The sequence below is a fragment of the Aulonocara sp. 'chitande type north' Nkhata Bay genome, linkage group LG11, assembly GCF_057382095.1.
Source record: "Aulonocara sp. 'chitande type north' Nkhata Bay isolate Kocher_YH1m ecotype deep benthic linkage group LG11, A_spYH_male_GT1.1, whole genome shotgun sequence".
Lineage (NCBI taxonomy): Eukaryota > Metazoa > Chordata > Actinopteri > Cichliformes > Cichlidae > Aulonocara > Aulonocara sp. 'chitande type north' Nkhata Bay.
Genome location: NC_141354.1, coordinates 20,900,888 through 20,923,242, shown reverse-complemented (window position 1 = coordinate 20,923,242; position 22,355 = coordinate 20,900,888). Strand labels below are relative to the sequence as shown.

The 22,355-nt window shown below is 40.6% G+C and overlaps 1 protein-coding gene across 12 annotated transcripts in view; it reads left to right on the top strand.

The window, feature by feature from the left end:
- Window positions 1-22,355, top strand: part of phldb3 (pleckstrin homology-like domain, family B, member 3) — a 30,424-nt gene that overhangs the window by 3,274 nt on the left and 4,795 nt on the right. For 4 of the 12 annotated variants that reach the window (XM_086311039.1, XM_086311041.1, XM_086311038.1 and 1 more), the window contains 11 exons: window positions 10,162-10,220; window positions 11,289-11,444; window positions 11,607-11,717; window positions 12,029-12,166; window positions 12,591-12,719; window positions 14,511-14,684; window positions 17,194-17,301; window positions 19,985-20,086; window positions 20,288-20,375; window positions 20,911-21,088; window positions 22,248-22,329. In XM_086311039.1, coding sequence (XP_086167165.1) covers window positions 10,188-10,220; window positions 11,289-11,444; window positions 11,607-11,717; window positions 12,029-12,166; window positions 12,591-12,719; window positions 14,511-14,684; window positions 17,194-17,301; window positions 19,985-20,086; window positions 20,288-20,375; window positions 20,911-21,088; window positions 22,248-22,329 — 1,299 coding nt within the window. In that variant the 5' untranslated portion in view covers window positions 10,162-10,187. Of the gene's footprint in view, window positions 1-10,161; window positions 10,221-10,508; window positions 10,591-11,288; window positions 11,445-11,606; window positions 11,718-12,028; window positions 12,167-12,590; window positions 12,720-14,510; window positions 14,685-17,193; window positions 17,302-19,984; window positions 20,087-20,287; window positions 20,376-20,910; window positions 21,089-22,247; window positions 22,330-22,355 lie in introns of those variants that run through there. The other 8 variants (XM_086311044.1, XM_086311042.1, XM_086311045.1 and 5 more) reach the window with 4 other exon arrangements.

Sequence of the window (22,355 nt, the reverse complement as noted above, 5' to 3'; positions counted from 1 at the left end):
ACCCTATAAGGTCTGGTGATTTGGACTGTGTGATCGAAGCCACAGCCTGTAATTGTGGCTAATAAAAAGAATATGTGACTTGTCCTAATAGGTCGCAAGGCTTAATGGCTGGTTTTGATGTTTTTCCTTCGAAAGATGAGAGACAGCAACTAACTGGAGAAGCCTTTTATGATGGCCATTGAACATGCACTTCTGATTTGTGTCATGCCAATGTACAAGACGCTACCATGCAGTGTAAAGTCACAGTGTATGTATATTTTGGAAAGCCAAACTGATTTTATAACTTACAGATCCTTTAAATGGACAGAATTAATGATGTTTTTGAGTTTAAATTTTAAAAGTATTGCTTCTTCTTAATTGTTCTGCTCTAAAAACTTGCACAGGTAGGTGTTTTGATCATACCCAGTTTAGTATATAAAATCCTATAAATTCCCTACAGTTGTTGTTTGCCTGGGCAAATATTAACTGCTGAAAATCAAACTGTCACTGTATAAGCTGGGTCAGCTCCTACTCATTCAAAAGGATCTGGCTTCTCAGTTTTTTTTAATTGTGTCTGTAAAATTAGTTTGAAGCTGATGCACTTTTATCGCTCAGACCTGCATTGTTATACTATTATGAATGAACTGAGTGAGTTCACCTCTAAGCCTTCCTCGTGTGGATTAATTTGACGTTTTAAACTATAGTTCTCCTGCATTGAACACACAGTGACAGGCTGTAATCAGCATTCACACCCACACAGGGCATGCCATGGTCAGAGCTCTTTTGTCCTGAACAGCTAGTGGAATATTGCTCTTGTCAGTGTTGACTTTATGGTTTTGTGCACACTGTGGTTATCCCCATACTTTTCGTTAGCCACTTACTAATGAGGGGTCCGGATGAGGACAAGGTCATTTTGGAGTGTTATTGGAATGAATTGTAAACCTGTCACAGGCAGCTCTGAGTTTAGAGTCAAAATGAACAAATGGTTTTCCTCCACACTATGTACTGTATTCAGTTCCTTAGAACCATCAAAAAGGAATCAAACTCCTATTACCTCTGTGCTCCGTGTTCCTCCTGCAGTTGATGGATGCACAGCTTTTGTGCTGTTCCTAGCCAGACTCCATAGGCTAAGGCCTGACAACCACTCCCCTGCAAGCACCCACCCTTGAACCAAGTCCATGAAGCTCTGGGGTGGAGCAATGATAACCCTATGGCAGGCCGATTAGTAGTTGACCTTGACTACTTCTTCCTAAGGTTGTTTTTTTTTTTCCCCCCCCTGAATGCCTCTTAGTCTGGGCACACCTAAGACCAATTTAGACCTTACTGGGGGGCAAATTGCCCCAGAAAACATAGCTCCTGGGATCAAGCAAGTACGCCAACCCCTCCCCCACGATAAGATGGCAATTAACGGATGGAGCTTAATCATTAGGAAAGGGTAAAGTTGCTACTACTCCATGTCAAAAGGAGCTAGTTGAGGTAATTCAAACATCTGACTTGGATGCCTGCTGGACACCTCCTATATGTGGTGTTTTGGGCATGTGTCTGTTCCAGGCAGAAGGCCCTGGAACAGACACAGACATAATCTCTCCACACAAGATATGGTGGGGTAATTATGTGTCTCAGCATGCTTGGGAATGCCTCAGTGTACCCTAGAATGAGTTAAAGGAGGTGGCTGCTTATACACCTGAACCCCGATAAGGAGGAGAGGGAGGAATAGCGTCATTCAGTTTCTTTTCAATTGTTACATTCAGTTTTAACCATAAAGCTCCACTTCATAATGACAGTCACTTAGGGCACTTTACATGTCAGATAAATCTTACATTATTATTATGGAGAGAAATCCAGCAAACCTACTAAATATGATCCAAAGCTGAAACAGAAAACATACAAGCCAGTCATTTTGTTGCACTGACACATGCACATAGTAGAAGGTCTTACTGACAGACATAGCTCTCCCTGTTTTATTAAGCTGTTGGTATTACAGTTCTTAAAGGTTCAGTTTATGTCGTGACTCTGATTGAGCCAATAATAAAGTAGCACATGTGTGTAAAATGTGTGTATACGTAGTGAACGTGTAACTTCCAAGGGGAGGTGTGGGGATCTTTTCAGTCCCTGTTTTGGTGGTGGGGTTGGGAGGATCCCTTTACAGGAAGAAATCTTGAGCAGAACCCTGGGTGGCCTCCAGTCTCGGCTGAATTGAAGAATAAGCAAAAGAAAAAATATTCCAGTTTCAGGAACAGATTATTTGAATTTAGATAAGGTTAGCTTTTGTTTGTTAAACCAGTGGGTCAGAGGTATACATTTTATTCTTCAATTTACACGTCACGTGGAGCATTATTGATTTCAACATTATATAATATCAACTTTGACTCATTTACAGTTTGATTAAAACAGCACTTATGACATACTCAGGTTACCTTGGCTCCAGCTTTCAGACTTAATGAGAAACTCCACAGATTGTTACAAGCAAAGTCTCCTACAACTCGCTGGGAGTGCTTCTGCATACACGGACAAGTTGTGTAAAAGCTTTTGTGGCTCCAGAGGGAGCTGTGCAAAGTCTGATAAATATCTTCAAGTAATGTGCTGTGAGTCAGCATTGGTTGGGATTGAAGGAGTGCAGGATTGGAAAGGTGTGAGCTCACCAGTTTTCCGTGACCTCCTTATCTCCGCTTAAGTCTTGTAGCTCAAGGCTGTGTTAGCTGCTTCCAGCATACAGGAGCACACACATACCAAAACTGCTATAAGTTCTTGAAATTACAGGCAGTGGCAGCAAATGAAATGTTCCAGAAAAAATCCAATTTGCTGGTTAGTCATGAATCGGGACACAAACCCACATACTGACTCACTTCTGTTTGGATAAGCTGGGATCAAACGAAGTGAGAAGCATCACAGTAAAAGAGCAAGATAAAACTTTTCTGAAGTGAACACACATGCTGTGTGAGATAAAGTGACACGAGTAGCATTTTTCTCATGTCTGCTTGATATGTTGTCGAACAGGCATAACCCCTTCACACTGTTTGTGTTGTGGTGAATCAGATATTGGCTATAAATGATCTGTGACTGATACTTTGCACCGATAGAAGTTAACGTATATGATCAGGCCGATTTCTGAGGGTTACGTTTTTGTTTTTGCTCTGGGGATTCCTTACATAACACGCACGCACACACACACTCACACATACACACACGATCCCACTTGATCCTGAACTGCATCTCCGGTCATTCTCTCTTTCTCTGGCATCTTATTCTCCAGAGGCGCTCCCCTCCCCGTAATCAAGTCCAATTATTTTGGGCACAAAACTCTGCTTTGTTCTTTGATCTGCCTTTCAGGCAGAGCTTTGCTCCCCCTTTTTTTTACTGTCTCGCTCCATCTTGTTTCATTAGTGTTTCTTTTGCCTTTTTGATTGTTTTATTTACACAAACCACCGTGTTAATATGGAGGCCTGGACTTTACTCCTGTATGTCTTGGCTCTAGCATTGATAGGGTATCTTGCTGGACTTTAGTTAGAGGTCAAACACTTGCACTAATGTTTGTTTGGATTATGATGTAATTCACTGTGACGCTCTCCCTGTCCTGTTTTCCCTGAAATTGACAGCTTTCACTGAATATCAGAGGATCAGAGAGCGAGGACCCAACTTTTTACACATTAACTTTCTCTCTTTGTGTGTTACTGTAATTGCCCGAACTATGATACAAAGCATACTGTCTTAATTCTTTTTGCTTGCATTTTTACTCCTGTTTACTCCTATTTAGTGGCCAAATAATTTATGTAGTCCAGTCTAATATAGGATACATATTTCTTTTATGGTGCCTCTAATGTTCAGGGTTTTGTTTTGTTTTTTTTACATTTCATCAATCTGGGGCCTGTTCTTCATACCGCGCTAAGTGAGTTAGCTGGATGAGATTGTTGACGATTTCGCGTGATCCTGGATCGTTCGGTTCCCCGAAGCCCATCCGGGACTTGCTGTCATAGCAACAGAGCCGTAAGCGTAAACCTGCTGGGGAGCAGGTTTACTTTATGTAAACAGGATTAGATCGCGGCCACGCAGGTATGTCCGCGTCATTCATACGAAAGCAACAGCGATATTCCACCACTGTTTCACCATAAATAAATAACATCAATGTAACTAAAGATAATGCAGCACTTGATCCTTTTATTGATTTCACACAGATACATACAGGTCATTCCCTAAAAAAGGGAAATGTACTATTAACATTCTATTACATGTATGTGATTATTACAGATGTAATTCATATTTCAGAGTAGTAATTGTAAATTACTTCGTGTAATCAAGATGAGAGACCACGGCTATAAAAGCGAAGGTGGATTTGGGAAGTCTGTCGCAGTCATATCCTGTCCGTTTACGCGAGCAACCCATTGCGGAAGGTGCAAGATTGATAAGGAGAGTCCTCAGAATTCAGCGTATATTGCGGGACAGACAGGATCCTTTAGCTCAGCGCGACAGTGTGCTCATAGAGAGATATCGATTTTCCTGTGAGGGTATTATTCACTTAACCAACTTGTTGACGAGGGGGTGCAGGACCACCACCTGTCTTTTTTTTTGCTCTGCCCTTTTCTTGGTTGCTGTTATGAACAAACAAACAGAGTATTCCAGGGTCTCTTTCCAAGAGACGACAAGCAATATAAGTGATAAATATTACCATTCTGTAGAATATTCTTATATTTCACTTTTACTTGTTCCCATGTTCTAGTGGGTCCTGTTGTGGCTCTAATGTGAAAGGGGATATAATATAACATATTATAATATAATATAATGTAATATAATATTGGATAATATGGTGTGATATGATAAATCTACCCTACCGCCTACTGGTGTTGGCCAGAGGGGCCGATGGCGCAATATGGCAGCCTGGCTTCTGTCAGTCTGCCCCAGGGCAGCTGTGGCTACAACCGTAGCTGCCTCCACCAGTGTGTGAATGTGAGAGTGAATGAATAGTGGCATTGTAAAGCGCTTTGGGTGCCTTGAAAAGCGCTATATCAATCCACTCCATTATTATTGTTATTATTGAATTACTTACGAGTTTGATTTGTCAGCAACTTTCTGCCAGCCCTCTCTCCTTGCTTTTGCAGCCTTTGCAGTGTTCTAGTGATGGGTCGTTCGCGAACGAAAAGGCTCTTAGAGCCGGCTCTTTGACGTGAACGACGCGAGCCGGCTCCTTATCGCGAGCCGTCACGTGGGTTTTTTTTTTTTTCTTTCTCTCAGCCTCTCTCTCGCACTTTTTTTCCGCTTCACCCTGCACGCGCAGTGGCGTGTCTAGAAAATTTTTGTTGGGGGGGCCAGGTAGGGGCACAGATTTGGAGAAGGGTGGCAGATGTAATTGGCAGATAAAGTTTAAAAAATTCTACCAACCGTTAATCAAAGGAGCTTGCAAGCTCCTTTGACTACGATGACCTGGATGACTGAGAACCTTCACAGACCTACCAACCGTTAACCATAATTCAATAACCCTATAAACCTAATAACCGAATGCGCTTTTAACTCTTATTCGAATGAGATTTTAACCACTATGGTGCAAAGTTTTTAGATACTGTGTTGATAAAGTACAAGAGATACAATCAGTGCTTTGTCAGTGTTTACTCAGTATTCAAGGACAGCAATATTTGCATAGTATTTTTACTGACATATAGTGCACATATGTTTTGGGCAAAAACATTTTTGAATATTAAAATACGAACATTTGTAACAAACAATTGACAAATTAGCCAATTCCAATGTAAAACTTTATCTGCCTGTTAAAAAAAAGAAGATAATCTTCTCACAAACTGGTGATTTTGAAACAGGAAAAAAGTGGGGAAACAACTGAAAAGACTAACATTTGAATGAAACCTGAAAGCAAGTAAATACTTTCTATGCTGCCTTATGGTAAACTTTGGTAATATTGATCAAGAACAACACTGGCTGATGATGAAATACAGTCAGCTGGCATGGTGACACTGCCAGTATTAACCTGCAGGGCTGGACTGGGACAGAAAATCGGGCATTTTGACTACAGACCGGCCCACCAGGTATTAAAGCCATAAAGCCTTTGAATGAAAACAAATGCTGTTGTGACAGTCCCATATGGAAAAGAAATAGTAAAAACTTACATGATTTACTCATGAAAGTGGCCACTTTCTTATTACTTTCATATGTTGTTTTAGTATCCAAAACATACAAGATTCATTATATAATCTTTCAAGGGATCTTATATCTGTTTTTACTCTTGTATGCTTTTCATACAAGTTTCACACAAGACAGATACAAACTTTATAAAATTTATATATATCTTTTCCATATGTACACCGTCTTGTTGGTATATGTATGATTTCTATACATTTTACATCAGATAAAAACTTTGGTTGTAAGATTTAGATAATTATTTAATAAAAGCTAGACATTTTAAATGAGAATAAGAAAGAAAGGTATTTCTTTGTGCCCCCCTTTTGCCTGTTAATGCCCTACCTGCCCCCCTGGCAAAACTTTCCTAGACCCGCCCCTGCACAGTTACCAGCTGTCAGCTACATAAAAAAGGATCCTGGTGTTATTTGTCTCTCAGAAACAGTTCATAACTTCCCTTCAACTCATCCATGTCACCTAAAAGGTAAACCTGTTTCTCCATCATCTGTTCAGCTCTGATGATTCAGTAAGGACATCTCCTGGTTTCATCTTCATGTTTCCCTCTCACCACATAACCAAACCGACATCATGACCAGCAGGTTTACAGCTGTGGCTCCAGCCAACATCAGCTGATACTAGAAATTAATATTAAATAAATTCTAACAAAAGCTGATCAAGCTTAAACGTGCTGCTGTTGTTTAGCGCGACATCTGCTGGTTTCCTTTCTGGCGCAAAGTGGGCGATAAATAAACAAGAGAAAAAAGCCGATCAGCTGATCATTGATCAGTTTCATGATTGAAGTAGCAACAGGAGAGGGAGGGGGGAGAATGAGAGAAGTTCACTATCAGTAACGTCATAGCACCCACCCAGCTGTATAAAAACTCCGTCAAGCTGGCTAGAACGCAGTACGAGTTATTGTAACTGACAGTAAAAAGTCAGCACAACAAAAATAAACTCCACCTAAACTTGGTTTATATCTGACCCAGATAGACTGCAGGTCATAACTTCTTACCTGAAGTTCAGTTCACCTGACACTCGGACTGGTGGCCGCCTCGGGGCTCTCCTCCTGCCTCCCCTTCCCTCATCCACCTGCTGGCCTCTGTGGAAGCCCCGCCATAGCCACCACCAAACAACTGAGTTATTTTTACACATCGACCTGCATCTGGCCAATCCACCACCTCTCATTGTTCATGCCATTACAAAAAAAATAAAAAATAAGTCACCGGGCATATGCCCGGTATGCCCGATGGCCAGTCCAGCTATGTTAACCTGCAACCAAATCTGCAGCTCCATACAGCAATGTTATGACTTAGATTATATTTTATAACTCATAACTCTTATGTTAGCTGCCCTCAGTAGCATACTGTCTGAAATATTCGACGGCTGCAATAATTCTTTAAGTGTAATTTTTTCCTTGGTATTCTAATTTCACCGAAGTTTACTAAACTCAACAAACTTAATATTACTTACCGGGACATTTATTCTGTCCTCATTTTCTTTCACCGAAAAATTGTTTCGTGCAGTGCCGTCTTTCGTGCTTGGCTCTCCTACCTTTGCTAACTTGATGCACATAGCGCAGAAGCCAATGCTGCATTCACTTACACTCTGATATCTGAGCTTCACCGTGAAAACATAATCGTACATTTGATATTTGATTGAATTTTATTGTTTTGCCTTTGGGGTGGCACCTGGGGTGGCCAGTCTGGTTGGGGGGGTGGCCTGTGCCCCCCCAGGCCACCCCGCTGGACACGCCACTGTGCACGCGAGCCTTGTGCTTTACGCTGGGCAGAGGGGGGAGGGGCGGTAGTTACACTCAGTAGCACAGGAACAGAGACAGAGAGAGAGAAAGAGAGGCAGGGACAACAACATAAGAAAGGTATAGTAATCATCCACAACTATTTTCGGTTGCAGATGATAAAGGATTCAGAAAGTTTATTCATGCAGGTCCATATGACAGAGAATGTGCATCTTCTGTTTGTTTTCATATTATAATTTATATTTAATTGTGTTGTGGTTTGCAGTGTTTTGTGTTCTTTTCACTTTAAATTTGTAAAAGGAAAAAGCTGAAAATTTAAATAGTTAAAACTTGAAATGTGAATAGTTGATTTTTGTATTATATGATTTATTTATTACATTTTATGTGGAGTGAATAAATAAAAGTATATTTACGGTGGCCCCTAGAGACAAAGCACATACAAACTTCAAATCACGTACGAACTCTGAAGCATGTACAAACTCCAAAACACGTAAAAACACGTACAAACTCCAAAACACGTACAAACTCCGAAGCACGTAAAAACTCAGAAGCATATAAAAACTCAAAACACGTACAAAAGACAACAGAAGTGCTCCAGGATGCTGGGCACAGTGTTGAGCCTTTGTTATCTTGTGGCTACACAAGCCAGCAAGTACCAACGACCGGATTTGGTGTGTGGTAATAACAGGTAAATGAACTTTTTTTTAAATTATTTGAATATATATGAGTGCCTGTGTATAAATACACAAACAATACACACATGCTTTCAATTGTGTAATTTAAGTGATCTAGTAGCTCTGCTTTGGAAGTTCAGTTCATGCTAGAAATGTGTTTTGGAGTTTGTACGTGTTTTGTCTCTAGGGGCCACCGCATATATTTATATATAAACATATATAAATAAAACCACTTTTTTTTACGTTAGTAATTCCTTTTGTGCATAATTTTATATTATTGTTAATAATAAATTAATTAAAGCAACAAAACAACCTGAAGAGCCGGTTCGGAGCCGAAAGAGCCGGCTCTTTCTAGTGAGCCGAACCGAAAGAGCCGGATCTCTAAAAAGAGCCGGAAATCCCATCACTACAGTGTTTCCTTGCGTTTTAATTAAACTCTGAAACTCCTGAAATCCCTCACTCAAGAGTTCTTGCTCTGCTGCCGAAAAATACAGAGCGCGCTCCTTCGACATTTTCGCCGACCAATCAAAGGGTTGCCGATCAATGTTTCTACTATCGATGCGTAGCCCCTGTTGGGCCACCCAGTGATCTCACATTACTTCATCCAGCTATACTAATCGTCAACAACAGGTGTGTTCGGGGAACCGGAATAGCGAGCTCAGAGTTAGCGCGATGATTTGGTCTTGGATGTTCCATTTGATCTTGGATGTAGTAAGCGACGTACGAAGCACAGGGCCCAGGTCTTGAATGAGGTGTTGTGCAAGACTCATTATGGTGATAGGTGCTTGTAGGTATTCTAGGCTGATACGTATGTTTAAAGCAACAATTTGAACAAAATCTAAAACTAATATGTTTTTAAATTATTATTATATTTCTGTTATTTAATACTGTACCATTTCAGGAAATGTTTAAAATAACTTAAGTGTGTTAAATTGTTTTAGCTCTTCACAACAGCTAATTGTCAGCCACTGACACCAGCATATTCCGCCTGATTTGATTACAGACCAGTGTCAGCCAAAAAAGATATGTCGGTGGATCTTTGGGTGTTTGTAATACTCTTGCCCACCCTTGTCCTGGGGTTATCAGGACATAGTTATCCTGTCCTGACAAATGCTGAATCACTATCTTAATAGATGACTTCATTAGTGAATAAACTGTTTAATTATTCAATATTGTTACATAAAATTAATTAGAAATGTTTGTGTAATCAAGCATATGCACATAATATTACAAAAATATTAATATTAATTAACTTTCAATCTATGTCAAAGTTTTGTTACTTTGCTTAGTTGTCTGGACCTCCTTTCATTGGGCTGCTGGTTCTTGGTGTTTTTATTTGTTTGTTTTTCTGTTTTCATGTAAAATGTATGTTGTTATTATTATTTTTTAATAGCTTCTGTCTCGTGGGAGCCTATATATCAGTGTCATACTGTAAACTGTGACTGCACAGGAAAAATAACACACGCCACAGACCATTAATAGTCCTCAGTCACATTTCTCCTTTAGGTACCAGACGTGGTAAAATATCACTCCTGAAACAGAAAGTGCAGTTTCAGCTTGTTTTAGGGAAATACCCTGTATACATACCCCATCAAAAGATAACGCTCACATTTATTTGTGTTTCCTCCACAGACCACTCTACATTCTTAAAAAGGTAGATGAGTCACAGTGATCCAGTCTTTATTTTAAAGGTGCAAATTCTACTCTTTCACTGTCAAGACGTAACATGTTTGTTGTATGAACATTATTGTAATCTATAGCCACATGTAGGACACATCAGCTTTTTTCCCATCCATTATATCACTAGAAATGAGATGTGCCACCCCCTTGCTGTTCTCTGCTGCTCTCTGTCCATGCCTTTTCATCCCTCCCCAGTGCCCCCCCCCCCCCCCCCCCCCCCTCTGGATGTCAGTGTGCCAGTGGTTGTTTGGAAGCTCTCGCTCATATCTTGGCTTAAATTTATCTCTACTTTTGCTCAGCGTGCATTCCCTGCAACCTAATAAGGTCTGCATGGAGGGAAAGGAAGAGGGCACAGAGGGCGAGAGAAGATGGTGGGAAAAGGTTGGACAATAGTAATCAAAAGTATTTTCCCACAAATTTGTTTTGGCCTGTGCACACATGGGTGTTTCTGCTAGGGTTTGTTTGTGCGTGTGTGTAGAGAGAGAGAGACCACAAAGATGAGGGTGAAAGCACAAAACATAATGAAGAGATTAGGATATTGTAGGCTGACATGTTCCTAAGCTCTTTGATGTAGCACATCATATGCTCTGTACGTAACAATATTTTCTTCAGTAAATCCACATGAATGTGACAGAGAAGATAAAGTACAATATAACAGTACTTCAAAGCCTTTTCTGATCTTGCTCCTTTCAAATTGTAATTGATGACCATTGAAGCTACAGCAGAACATACTGTTGTTTATCACGCTTGTGTCTACACACGCTGATAGTCCTTCGCTAAGAGAGAGATCCTGAAACCCAACCACAAACCACCACGCATATAGGATATTAACTCCGCTCTTTCACTTCCACTCTTCAAAGCAAGGTGTTTTCACAGACTGTTTTCTGGAAGCTGGAGGGGATTTCTCTGCTTATGCTGCTTTATTCAACCATCCTATCCCCTCAGCAAACTGTCACCTGATCCCTCACACACCTTCAGCCATGCAGCATATTAGATTACTACAATACTCACTAAAGTCAACCAGACACCCCTCCAACCCCACACTCTCCAGCTCTCATTTACTCCCTCCTCTGTTTCAGACTATAGAAATGCCCCAACACAATATGGAAAACTCCAGGAGTCAGTGGCAGCAGGGTCTGCGGCCTCCGTGGATCACCAGAATGACTGATGGTCAGAGTCCCGCCTCCTCAGGGGCAGAGTCTGACACAGAAAGTAGCAGCGCAGAGAACGAGAAGGTGAGGGAGAGGAAGCTGTCTATGGTGGTGATGTAGTCATTTGTTAGACCTTTTAATTCTGGTTAAAACAATGAATCATCATTGCTGGTCTGAGCCCTTCCCAGCCTAACAGCCTGCATGTGGTCACTCTGTCTGCTCATTCTTTTTCCTGCTTTCTGTCAGACCTCCATTAAAAAGTTGGAGGTGGGTTCACTGAGGGTCCTGCCATCACCCTCCGTGCTCCAACAGCGAATCACAGAGATCGAACAGCAGAAGGAAGAGCTAAACATTGAGGTGAGCATGTCACATGATCTGGACAAAAACGTTATGTCACCGTGCAAAAAAAACTGCTGGATAAAGTCGCTGAAGAGCTGATAGGGTTAACATGTTATTCCAGTTATTTGATTGAGAAAATTGACTTGGAATTATCAGATCAATTGCGAAACTTGTAAAAGTGGTTTTGATGTTTCTGCTGATGCATGCACATTGAAATTGCAGTGCCGTTTCCAAACTCCACTACAGTCACGATAAAGGAATGCTTAACTCTGACTTGCATAAGGTCAGGTCAGTATGATTCACCTCGGTCGCGTCTTCTACCCTCTTAGCTGCAGCTGGAGATTGCTTTGCTACAAGGAGAGCTGCAGACAGAGAAGGACCGGCTGCACAAACACACGCAGAAGCTGAAGGATCTACAGGAGGAGGCCGGGCAAAGAGAGAAGCACAAACACACAGACAGACAAAAGGTAAAAGATACATGTGATATTATCTAATACAGTTTTAGTATTTTTTTTTCTTTTTAAATACTTAAAACTTGGCAGATGTTATGGGTTTTTTTTTTAACCCCTAACCTCCAATGCCACACCTTCATATTTCAAGCCCTCCTAGACTTCGAGTGTCTTAGTGTAGGACTTACACCCCCAGAAGAAACTGGCATGTAGGCTCAGTAATGTGCAGCTAAAGTCAACACAAGATCGTGTCAGTGATAAGTCAGCTCCCATGCATTAACCGTTAGATGTCAAACATGTGACATGTTTTCAAGATAAATATATCCAGCCCTCATTGTAAACAAAGGTTAATAGACCTGTTGCTCTTGTTTCTTTTCAGGCAGAGTTTTTGTTTTGCATTTCAGTTTTTTGCTCGCTCTTTTCTAACTCTCTGTAAATGCAGGAACGAGAGAATCTGGAAGAGGAGCGACGCAGGGTGGAGGAGCTGAAGAGTAGGTGCAAAGAAAAAGAGAAACTGATCCCAAGTCAGCCAGAAAGTCAGCGAGAACAGCTAATGCTGCAGCTACAGAAGGCGAGTAGGACATTTTCAGCATGGGTGGAGGATGACAGTTACAGTTAGTCATTTGGGTGATCCCCAGTGTTCTTTTTTTTTTTTCTTTCTTCAATCAAAACATCTGCAAAACCAACAGAGCCAGCATCATTGTCATTTCATCTACAATGATGATTCTTCAAAATATGTTAAACACAAACACAAAACTGACCAGCGGGCTTTAGCCAGATAAGATTCCTTGAAGTTGTGGTAATCAAACGTCTGTTTCCTACTTTAGGGTGTGGGCTGTAAATCATTTTTAAAAACTGTATGCTCAAGATTTCCAGTACCACCCAAAAACACATCTGGGTCTTTTCTGTTTTCTGTTTTTAAACATCTAATCCTGCCTTTTTTTAAATATAGAGAGACACAAAAACATCCCAATGGTTGTGTCTCGATGGCAGTTATCTAGATAAAACATAACTGCAGCTAATGCTTGGTGTGCTGTTTTGATATATCACAGTGTCTCAGATACAAGGTGTGTTGACAGCGCTGAGTCTTGCACATAATATTGTCTTGAATACAGTGAGTGATTGTTCAGTACCTGTTCAACCTGAAGTGCTAATGTTTAGCCACACCTAAACAAAACACAGGATGTGTGTTTTGCCTGTGAATGTAACAGAACAAGATGAGAAACCTTTTTGTTTAAATTGCATTGTTTAATGACAGGTTTAGTGTTGTCCGGTAGCTGGTTCCTTTCTGTGGTAACTTGTCGGATTTATTTGGAAAGGGCTTCTAGAAAACAGGTTTTTCACAAGTTGCTTCACAGAAAAAAAGCTGCATACATGCACACAAACAGGACCTAAGTACGTGTTGCACAGCACTAAGAGAGCAGGCATTCCAGTGAGGCCGTTGAGTGTTTCAATAGGCAGTGAAGCATTGAATTTTGTGCTTATACTGGAAGTGTGCCTCCGGTTGCCAAACCTTGAGAATAATGAAGCTCTTAAGTTCACTTAACTTTTTGTCCACATAAGTACGTACTCAAGTCTTTTGATTGTACACTAAAAAGTTTGAGTCACAACAAGATGTTTGAGAAGTATTGTGAGATCATGATAATAAAGAAATACAAATAACCTGGAGATTATAAATAAGCTAATTTGGCATTTGTGAGTAGCAGCATTGTGCCAGCAATTGTCAGTTTGATATTACTAGCTGTGTAATAAAAGGTGTTAAACTACTTCTCAAAGGAAGTGTAGCATTGTCGATTGATTTCTCTCTAGTAAACTCTTTTGTCATGTAAAGTGACGATGGAACGAGGCTTGCCAAACTTTAAAAAGTTCTGCACAAAGTTAAAAATATCTCTGTAAGAGCATGAATCAACCTTTAAAGGTGACCATACTCATACATGGATCTGCACTAAAAAAATCCAGTAAAGAGTTCACTCTTATTTATGTTATTATTATTATTATAATCTTGATTGGTGTATTAAATAAGGGTGCTAACAGTGCTAACATCTGGATGTGTGGGGGGTTATTGTTTTAAGCATATAAGTAGAAAAACCAGTGACTGGACTGCATAAAACAGAACGATGGAATGTTTCCATCAATCAACCAGTCAATTCATTCAGTAGTTATTGTTGTACTAGAGTGCCAAAGGCATTGTTTTGTATCTTCCCTCCATCCATTCACTTTTGATTTTCCCACATAAATTTCTTGGGGATGTTACATTCATAAACCTTCTCTTAGGCTCCAGAACAAGACACATTTTAGCAAGCAGTTCACAATAAAAAAGCACCTTTATTTACACAATATTTTTTTTTTGTCTTCATTGCAGGAGAAGGAGGCGATGGAGGCATCAGTTCGGGCCTTTGAGGATTGGGAGTTTAATTTTCTGGAGCGAGAGACCGGCATTGTTGAAGAGGATGAGAGCAAATGCAAGGAGAGAGAGAGTGAAGGAGAGCTTGAAAAGGAAATCTCATGCCAGAAGCTTTTGGTCAACGTTGCACAGGTAAACAGCGCGTCTTTGAGATAGTTTTTGAGACAGTTACACAGCTGCTCCTTGAAGTGTTATCAGGGTCACATGCTTTTTTTTCAGTGTTTACCCTCACATAAATTCCGCATCAGTGCAGACATGTGATGTCATACTTGTGCATACAATAAGTGGATGAAATGATAGGAACAGCTAACACTTGAATATATACCAGTACAACAGTTTTCCAAAAGATCTATAGAAACAGGACCCAGTTCTTTTTGATCACAGTCTGGACAGTCTCCATGCTTCTTTTAGAGACACATAAAGATTGTGGGTTTTTTTTTCTAAAATGTGTTGCACCATGCTCCTAGCTTTTGCTGAAATCTGTTTTCCTCTTTTTGAGAGTTAAAATGAGGAGAAGACCGACCAGAAAGTGAACAGAAGAACCACAAACCTCCAACAATAATCACAGAGTTGTTGGCATCAAACAACAAAGTGATAAATCTGACTCTGATAGCATTTCAGGGCTGTTGCACTTTAAAAGTGAAATTAATCACATTAATCACCACATTAGATGGGTTGTTCTGCTTAAAGAAGATGAGGAGATATGGAAAAAGAAGGGTTGCACAATCCTGACTGAAAGATAATATTGTCGACTAAAAATGCTTGAAATCATGCTTATTTGTGAGGGTATTTTTTAAGAGATTAGCTATTCTGCCCTTGAGCAACATTAAACCAACAAAACTCTTCAGATCAGGATTCCCATGGCAGTTTCAAAAGATCTGTAACATGTTGGCACTTGAATTTAAATTCAATTGTTCAACTGACACGTTGGGTGTGCATACTCTTATTTATGGACTGGGGTGACCGTGGCTCAGGGGGATGGGAAGCGTATCTGTAACCGGAAGGTCACCTGTTTGATCCCTGGGCTCTCTGTCCTGGTCGTTGTGTTCTTGGGCAAGACACTTTACTTACCGCCTACTGGTGTTGGCCAGAGAGGCCGATGGCGCGATATGGCAGCCTCGCTTCTGTCAGTCTGCCCCAGGGCAGCTGTGGCTACAACTGTAGCTGCCTCCACCAGTGTGTGTATGTGAGAGTGAATGAATAGTGGAATTGTAAAGCGCTTTGGGTGCCTTGGAAAGCGCTATATAAATGCAATCCATTATTATTTTTTTAATTTCTAATTCAGTAACTGAACTTTGGAAACCAGCAGTCTGTATGTGGACTTCACCTTAATTCAGGGGTGGGCAATTCCAGGCCTCGAGGGCCGGTGTCCTGCAGGTTTTAGAATCACATGATTAGTTCGTTACCAGGCCTCTGGAGAACTTCAGGACATGTCGAGGAGCTAATTTAGCCATTTAAATCAGCTGTGTTGGTTCAAGGACACATCTAAAACCTGCAGGGACACCGGCCCTCGAGGCCTGGAGTTGCCCACCCCTGCCTTAATTCCTAGTGCAATTTTTTTTCTGTGTTGTCAGGTCATTTTTCTATCATGGTTGGGTGCTGCTTATTCTGAGCTAAATGTTCAGACCCCAGTAATGATCTCATGCTGATTTTAGCAGGCAGCATGTGCTTCGTAATATAACCTGATGATGACACTAACTGAAAACTCATCCTGACTAGCCAAACTGTGTGCCAGAGTGGAGTTAACGTGATTAACGATCTTATGCCTCATTTAGAAGTCTTCTATACTCTGAATAGTCTCTCTCTCACAGATTATGTCCAATATTTTTTTTATAAAAGGAAAGAAACGCACCAATTACACAGAATGACACAAAAACAACATTGCTGACATTCTAAGTCAGAGGATCACCAAAGAGGGATTAATGCTCTTGGGAAATTTTTTTTTTTGCATGTCAGTAATTGCTGAGATATTTCAAAGTGAACCAACCAAACATGACATGCTAGGATAGCTAAAAGAACTAAACTTAAATTCTTAATAGTTTGTTACTTTGTACACCGGTAGTCTTGACTTACATTTCAATGCTGGCTGTTCCAAAAAGCTGTTCTTCCTTCCAACATTTACAATTCCATAAACATAGATGATGAAAATAATGTTCAGTTGTTTCTCAATTAGCTTCAGAATGTAGGAGGAGGAGCGCAGCCCCGGAGATGAAGGCTGGGATTGTGTGAGAGGGATGCTAGTTGACTCAGCTGCACTGTGGCCTCGATGCACATGACATCTCTCACTCTTACTGCCCTAAAGTGGTGATTTTATATCAGCCATATATTCATTGAAGTTGCTTCTCCAGTCCTGCTCTCCTGTGTCAGTCTTGTGCCTCTCATTAACTTGCAAAATGGCCATTTGATTTGCATTGTGTCTCGGCTGAAGAGATGGACTCAGCTTAGTGACCTGTATTTACTCACAGCGACATACGCACTGTCACATCGGGGGATATTTACTCAATATTACATCACAGCATAATGAAAAGATAAGGTAAACTCAGAACAGCTACATGAATCAGCTACAGCACGTGATATTATCTCGGAGGACAGGAAGCCATATCCAGTCCGCACTGATGGGAATGATTGTCTGAATTTTCAGGAGCAAGTCCAACGGTTAGAGAGACAGCTGCGGGACATGGAAAAGGAGAAAGAGAGAGAGATGAATGCCTTGAGGAAAGAGAAGAGGGAGCTCATACACACCCAAATGGTATGTGGGATTTGTCATACTGTGGGTTTTACTAACTTTTGGTCTTTATTTAACTGGTGTAGTTTCTATTGCGATGGCCACATTTGTTAGTTCTGTTACTTTTCTGTTTTACCAATCTGTTTATTTCTTTTTTGTGTTGTCTGTTCTTGATGTTTCATATGCTGGAAGCAGTATTTGATTATTTGGTTAAGGCACAGCAGGCAGCTAGCTCCTCCTAATGACGGTGGCTGTATTTGAATTTTTTACATTTGACATCGTCATGCCTCTAATTCTTGGTGGCATAGATTCCACAACGTGCTTGAAACACCCCATATAGAGATGGCATCATCATACAGCTACAGCAGATTTTACACTATTACAGTACCAGCAGCCTGAGCCACTGATACAATGCAGGATGGATCCATGCTTTCATGTTATTTACACCAAATTTTGATCCCACCATCCCACAATCTCAGCAGAAATCAAGACCCAGCAGGCCAGCAACAGTTTTCTAATTTTCTGAAATTTTCTAATTAAGAATCTTATGATGAGTGTTTGTTATACAAAGTATAGTGAACGAGGTAAACCGGGAAGTGAGTTCAGATATGAGTTAAATGTTTTTTTAAGCAGCACAGAATCTGTCTGCAGATTTCAGTTCATAGTGACAAACCTGCAGAGGGCTATCATATGACCCTACAGATCCCCTCATTGCTTTAATATCTTTCAACTGCTGCAAATGAACAGGTTATTCATTCTAACGTACTTGTCTACATAAAGCCAATAAGCATTATCTGTCTGAAAAGGTCTAAAAATAACTTTAAAACCTGTTCGGGGGGGAAGCCCTGAGCTGGTGTCCCACTACTACTACTGAATTTGTATAACATTTGTATAGGTTACCACATTGGCATTCACTTGACTTGTATGGATGGTGGGCCAACTGCCAAACCTCCCAGACTTGTTAAAGGGTAGAAATTCAAACCCACATCTACTCCTGACAGTTTCTACAAATTCACCTTAACAGTTGGGCTTCCACCTCGTACAGACAAAGCCTACACTTTTCAGGCAGTTTTTGGTTCACTTGCACCATTCTCATCAGCCTTATTTCAAGCCCCAGCAGGCACTAAATAAAGCCTAGGCAAACTGTGGATTAACTGCTTAGAACCAAGCAGCAGAGAAAGTTGGTGGCTAGTTAATGATTGAAGTAGAGCATTTAACAGATTAAAGAAAACATATTAACACCGTGAGGCAATAAAGAGAAAAACAAAGTTACACGAGAGTCAATATTATTGTACAGAGAAGATTGACTCCAGATAAATGCTGCTGTTGCAGTAGCATAAACCTATATATTAAGTTAGGTATTAAAAACCTGAAACAAATTAACCAACCTCTATTACTGGTTACAGTTCCTTAAGTGCATAAATATGTTTTTATTCAATCTGAGCACAGCTTAACAAAGATCAAAAGAGTTGCACTGCTAGCAAAACTAAAGCTGCATCCAAATCTCTAAATCACTTGTGAGTAGTGAAAGATTTCCGAAAGTCTAACATGTGTCCATGACCCGTTTCTTTCTTTTCAGTTCAGTTTCGTGAAACATCTATCCAGCTCTGAGTATAGTCCACGCTGTCATGTGTTATGTGTTTTCATTGTCAGTCAGTGGCTTCCATTTAATCGGAGTTATGATTGCACCAGTAAAAAAAAAAAAAAAAAAGAGCAGGAGACAAGATCTGGATGAGTAAAAGGGAAAATGAGACAAGCAGAGGGAGGAGGCGAGAGTGAGCGAGGAAGGGAGAGAGAAAGAGAGAGAGCAAGAGAGAGCGAGATTAACTCAGACTAAAAGGAGGGAGGGAAAGGGGTAGAGAGGGAGGAGTAAGCAACGTGAGGGATGGTGCTGCAGTTGTGAATGTGTGGATGTCTGAGAGAGAGAGAAGGCAAGCTGGGAGAAGTTTCACATCCTTGCAGCGATTGGTAAGTAAAATGACTGCACTCGAGTTGATTTGTGTGACTGAGGGTCTTTAAAATAGCGTCCGTCATGAAACTGGATTAATGTGAAGTTCATCAGCTGTTGTAAATAAGAGAGGGGACTGAAAAAGGGAGGGCAGAAGGGAGTGGCAGTACAGAGGAGGAGAGAGGGAGAAGCAGTGTCAGACAACATGGCCAAGTGTGTATGACTTTAATATGACTGCATGCAGGATGTGGTTTGCTTGTCACAGATGTGTTGGGAATTTTAGTGCTCTGAGCTGTTTGTGTATTTGTATATTTATTTGTGAAAACAGTTGGATTGTATTGTGTCAAGAAAGCTTTTGAATATTTATCAAATCCCTTAGAAAACAACACTGATGTATGTGCAGCAGATGTTTAACAGCCACACTTCTGCTGCCAGCATGTGCTGTTGTGCTGAGTAGTGAAAGAGGCGGACAAGGGTTAAACAGTGGACTGCATGTAGTGACTGAATTGCTCATGTGTTTGTGAGTCAAGCAGGGAGAGGGAGGGATAGAGGGGAAGATAGTGGAGCTGTGATAATTTTTTAACTCATTACAATCCCTCCTGGAAGTTTTAATTCTCAGGCAGATGTGGTATGTTGCGAATGTGTTTTGCTTTACGGTTACAGTTGGTGAAAATGAACAGATTGTATTTGTACCCTGTAGCCAGTGTTGATCACAGATGCTTTACTGAGGTTTGGAATTTAAACCTGGCTTTCAAACAGGTTCGCAAAGACAAGAAGCCGCTCACCGACTGGTCTGACATCACCAGCTCAGCTCCCTGCATGATGTCTCTTTCTCCTCTGACGGTTCACAAGCCTCCGCAGGTATGCAGCTTGTCACACAGGTTTGGTTTTTTGTTTCTGCAACAGTTAATGTCATCATTTGGTCTAATGTCATAATTGACATTTGTGCTTTAATTCAATTACTGATTTCCAAAACATGTGCTGATAGCTAACAGAAAGATCTGAGATGACAGTGTCTGTGTTTTGAATGTACTTTAAGCACACTGTCTTTTTATTTTTTAGGATCCAAGCAAAGAAGGTGTCAGTCTGCCCAGGAGACGAAGCTCGCATCGCAATAACAGACTAAACGACAGGCCGGTGTCAGCACAAGGTGAGTCCAATTTTTCTACCTCACTTTGTCCTCCTGATTGCTCAGGCTGAGATGTTTGTGATATAGAACAATAAACATGTTCTCTCTGCACCCTTGTACTCATTTTGTCTGGTCTGTTTGCTCAGTTCCCTCCCTTTTAGTCAAATCAAAGGCGTGTCAGTAGAGTTGGCAGGTCGTTATTACATTGGTTTTGCCTGTGCGGACCAGATGAGCCTGAGAATCATCCATATACTTAAGCCTTAAATCTCCCCAGTAGTATCTGTTTTTCACATGCCCATCTATCTGTCATTAAATAGTAGCCGGATCTTCAGGGTCATGTCACGTCTTGTCAGGAGTTTGCTCTTCTTCTTAATCCTCTAAGTCTCTTCCTGAAAATCATATCTGACTCTTCTTGTATGTAAAATATAAAATGAGTGAGTTAACATTTTGATACCACATGACAGATTTCTCTCATGCCGAATCTTATAAAAAGCTATTTATGCTGACCAATGCATGTTGTTCTCACATGTCTCTTTTTATTTCCTTCCACTTTCAGTGCTGGTAAGGATGCATCCTGACAGCCAGGCCCCAGAGGCTTTCACATCCCCTGTCCTGTCCCATAGACTGAGCAATGGGCACAGCAGTGGGCACGGCAATGGGGACAGACCTGGGGCCAGCAATGGTGGTGGAGTCCTAACTCCATGTAATAGTACAACAAGCTCTCGTGCTGCCAGGTCAGTGTCTTCACTTTTTAAAAAGCAAATGGGGTTCTTTAATGCATTTTTCAACGTTCATGTACTAGGTAATTATATTCACATGCAACCAGAATGGATTTTAATTGCTATTCTTTTGGCCCACTGAGTGGAGAAATGTAGCATGTGAAGGGTTTTTGCGCCATAATTCACATTTTTAATACAAAAAATATGTATATATAATTTGACACTATTAATTAGTGGGTCCTGGTTTGTGGTCATCAAGTATATTTTCAGACACACAAGGCACTATAACCACTTGGCATCAGGTTGCTCCATGACCACAGTTTCTGTTTGTTATGTCTTTACTATAGCAGATAAAACCATTTTTGATAAATTAGGATACTTTCAAACACATTGTGGCAGCAAAGTGCAACAAGAAACCCTCTTAATTAGGCCAAAATTGCACGAACACACAATATAAACCACGTTGGGTGTAAAATCAAAGTGGGAGCAACCACATTTTGCTATTAACTATTTTCCCACGGCTGTTGTTTTGTTTTCTATCCATATTAGATTCAGTAATTGGTTGAGCAGTTTTACTATATTGCATTATAAATTTTTCCAGTTGGAATAATGGTCAAAGGATGGATTTCAGATTGGGCCAAAATGACCAGATTATTTTATGTTTTTTGGCTTATTAACAAACGACGTTAGCAACACACGTTGTGAACTTGCATACAACAGCAGCAACAGTTGAAGGCGTACTTTGTTGTGTTACTGGAAGTAAACGGGTGTAGAGCTGTCTGTTAATGATAAAACATTTGCAAATGAACATGGGGCTTGCGCAGCAGGAGAAGATAAGGTTAGGTGTCGGTTGAGGTGATTGCACTGGTGTTACAAGTCTGTTCATTGAATAGTATTGGACATACTACATGATGGGTTTCAGGAATACTTCATGATGTAGCACATGTCATGATTTGGCCTTTTGCATTGTCGCATCCTGTTAAACACTAGCTCAATCTTTGCTGATGATAAGCTTGAGTCTGATTGATTATGCTTCATATGTCCATTTAATTCTACTGATAACTTGTTAAACAAATACAGCTAATTGGATTATTTTCTAAAGAATTTTTTTTTTCATTTAAACTAACTGTATAAAGCTTTTGTACTCAATTATATTATTACTTTTTTCTTACAGTCCATGCCTTTTGGATCTCATTGAGATTGAGAAGAAACTGAGGGAAGCCAAAGCAGAGAGAGAGAGGCTGCTCAGAGAGCGGGTGAGTCACCTGCTGTGGGAAACACT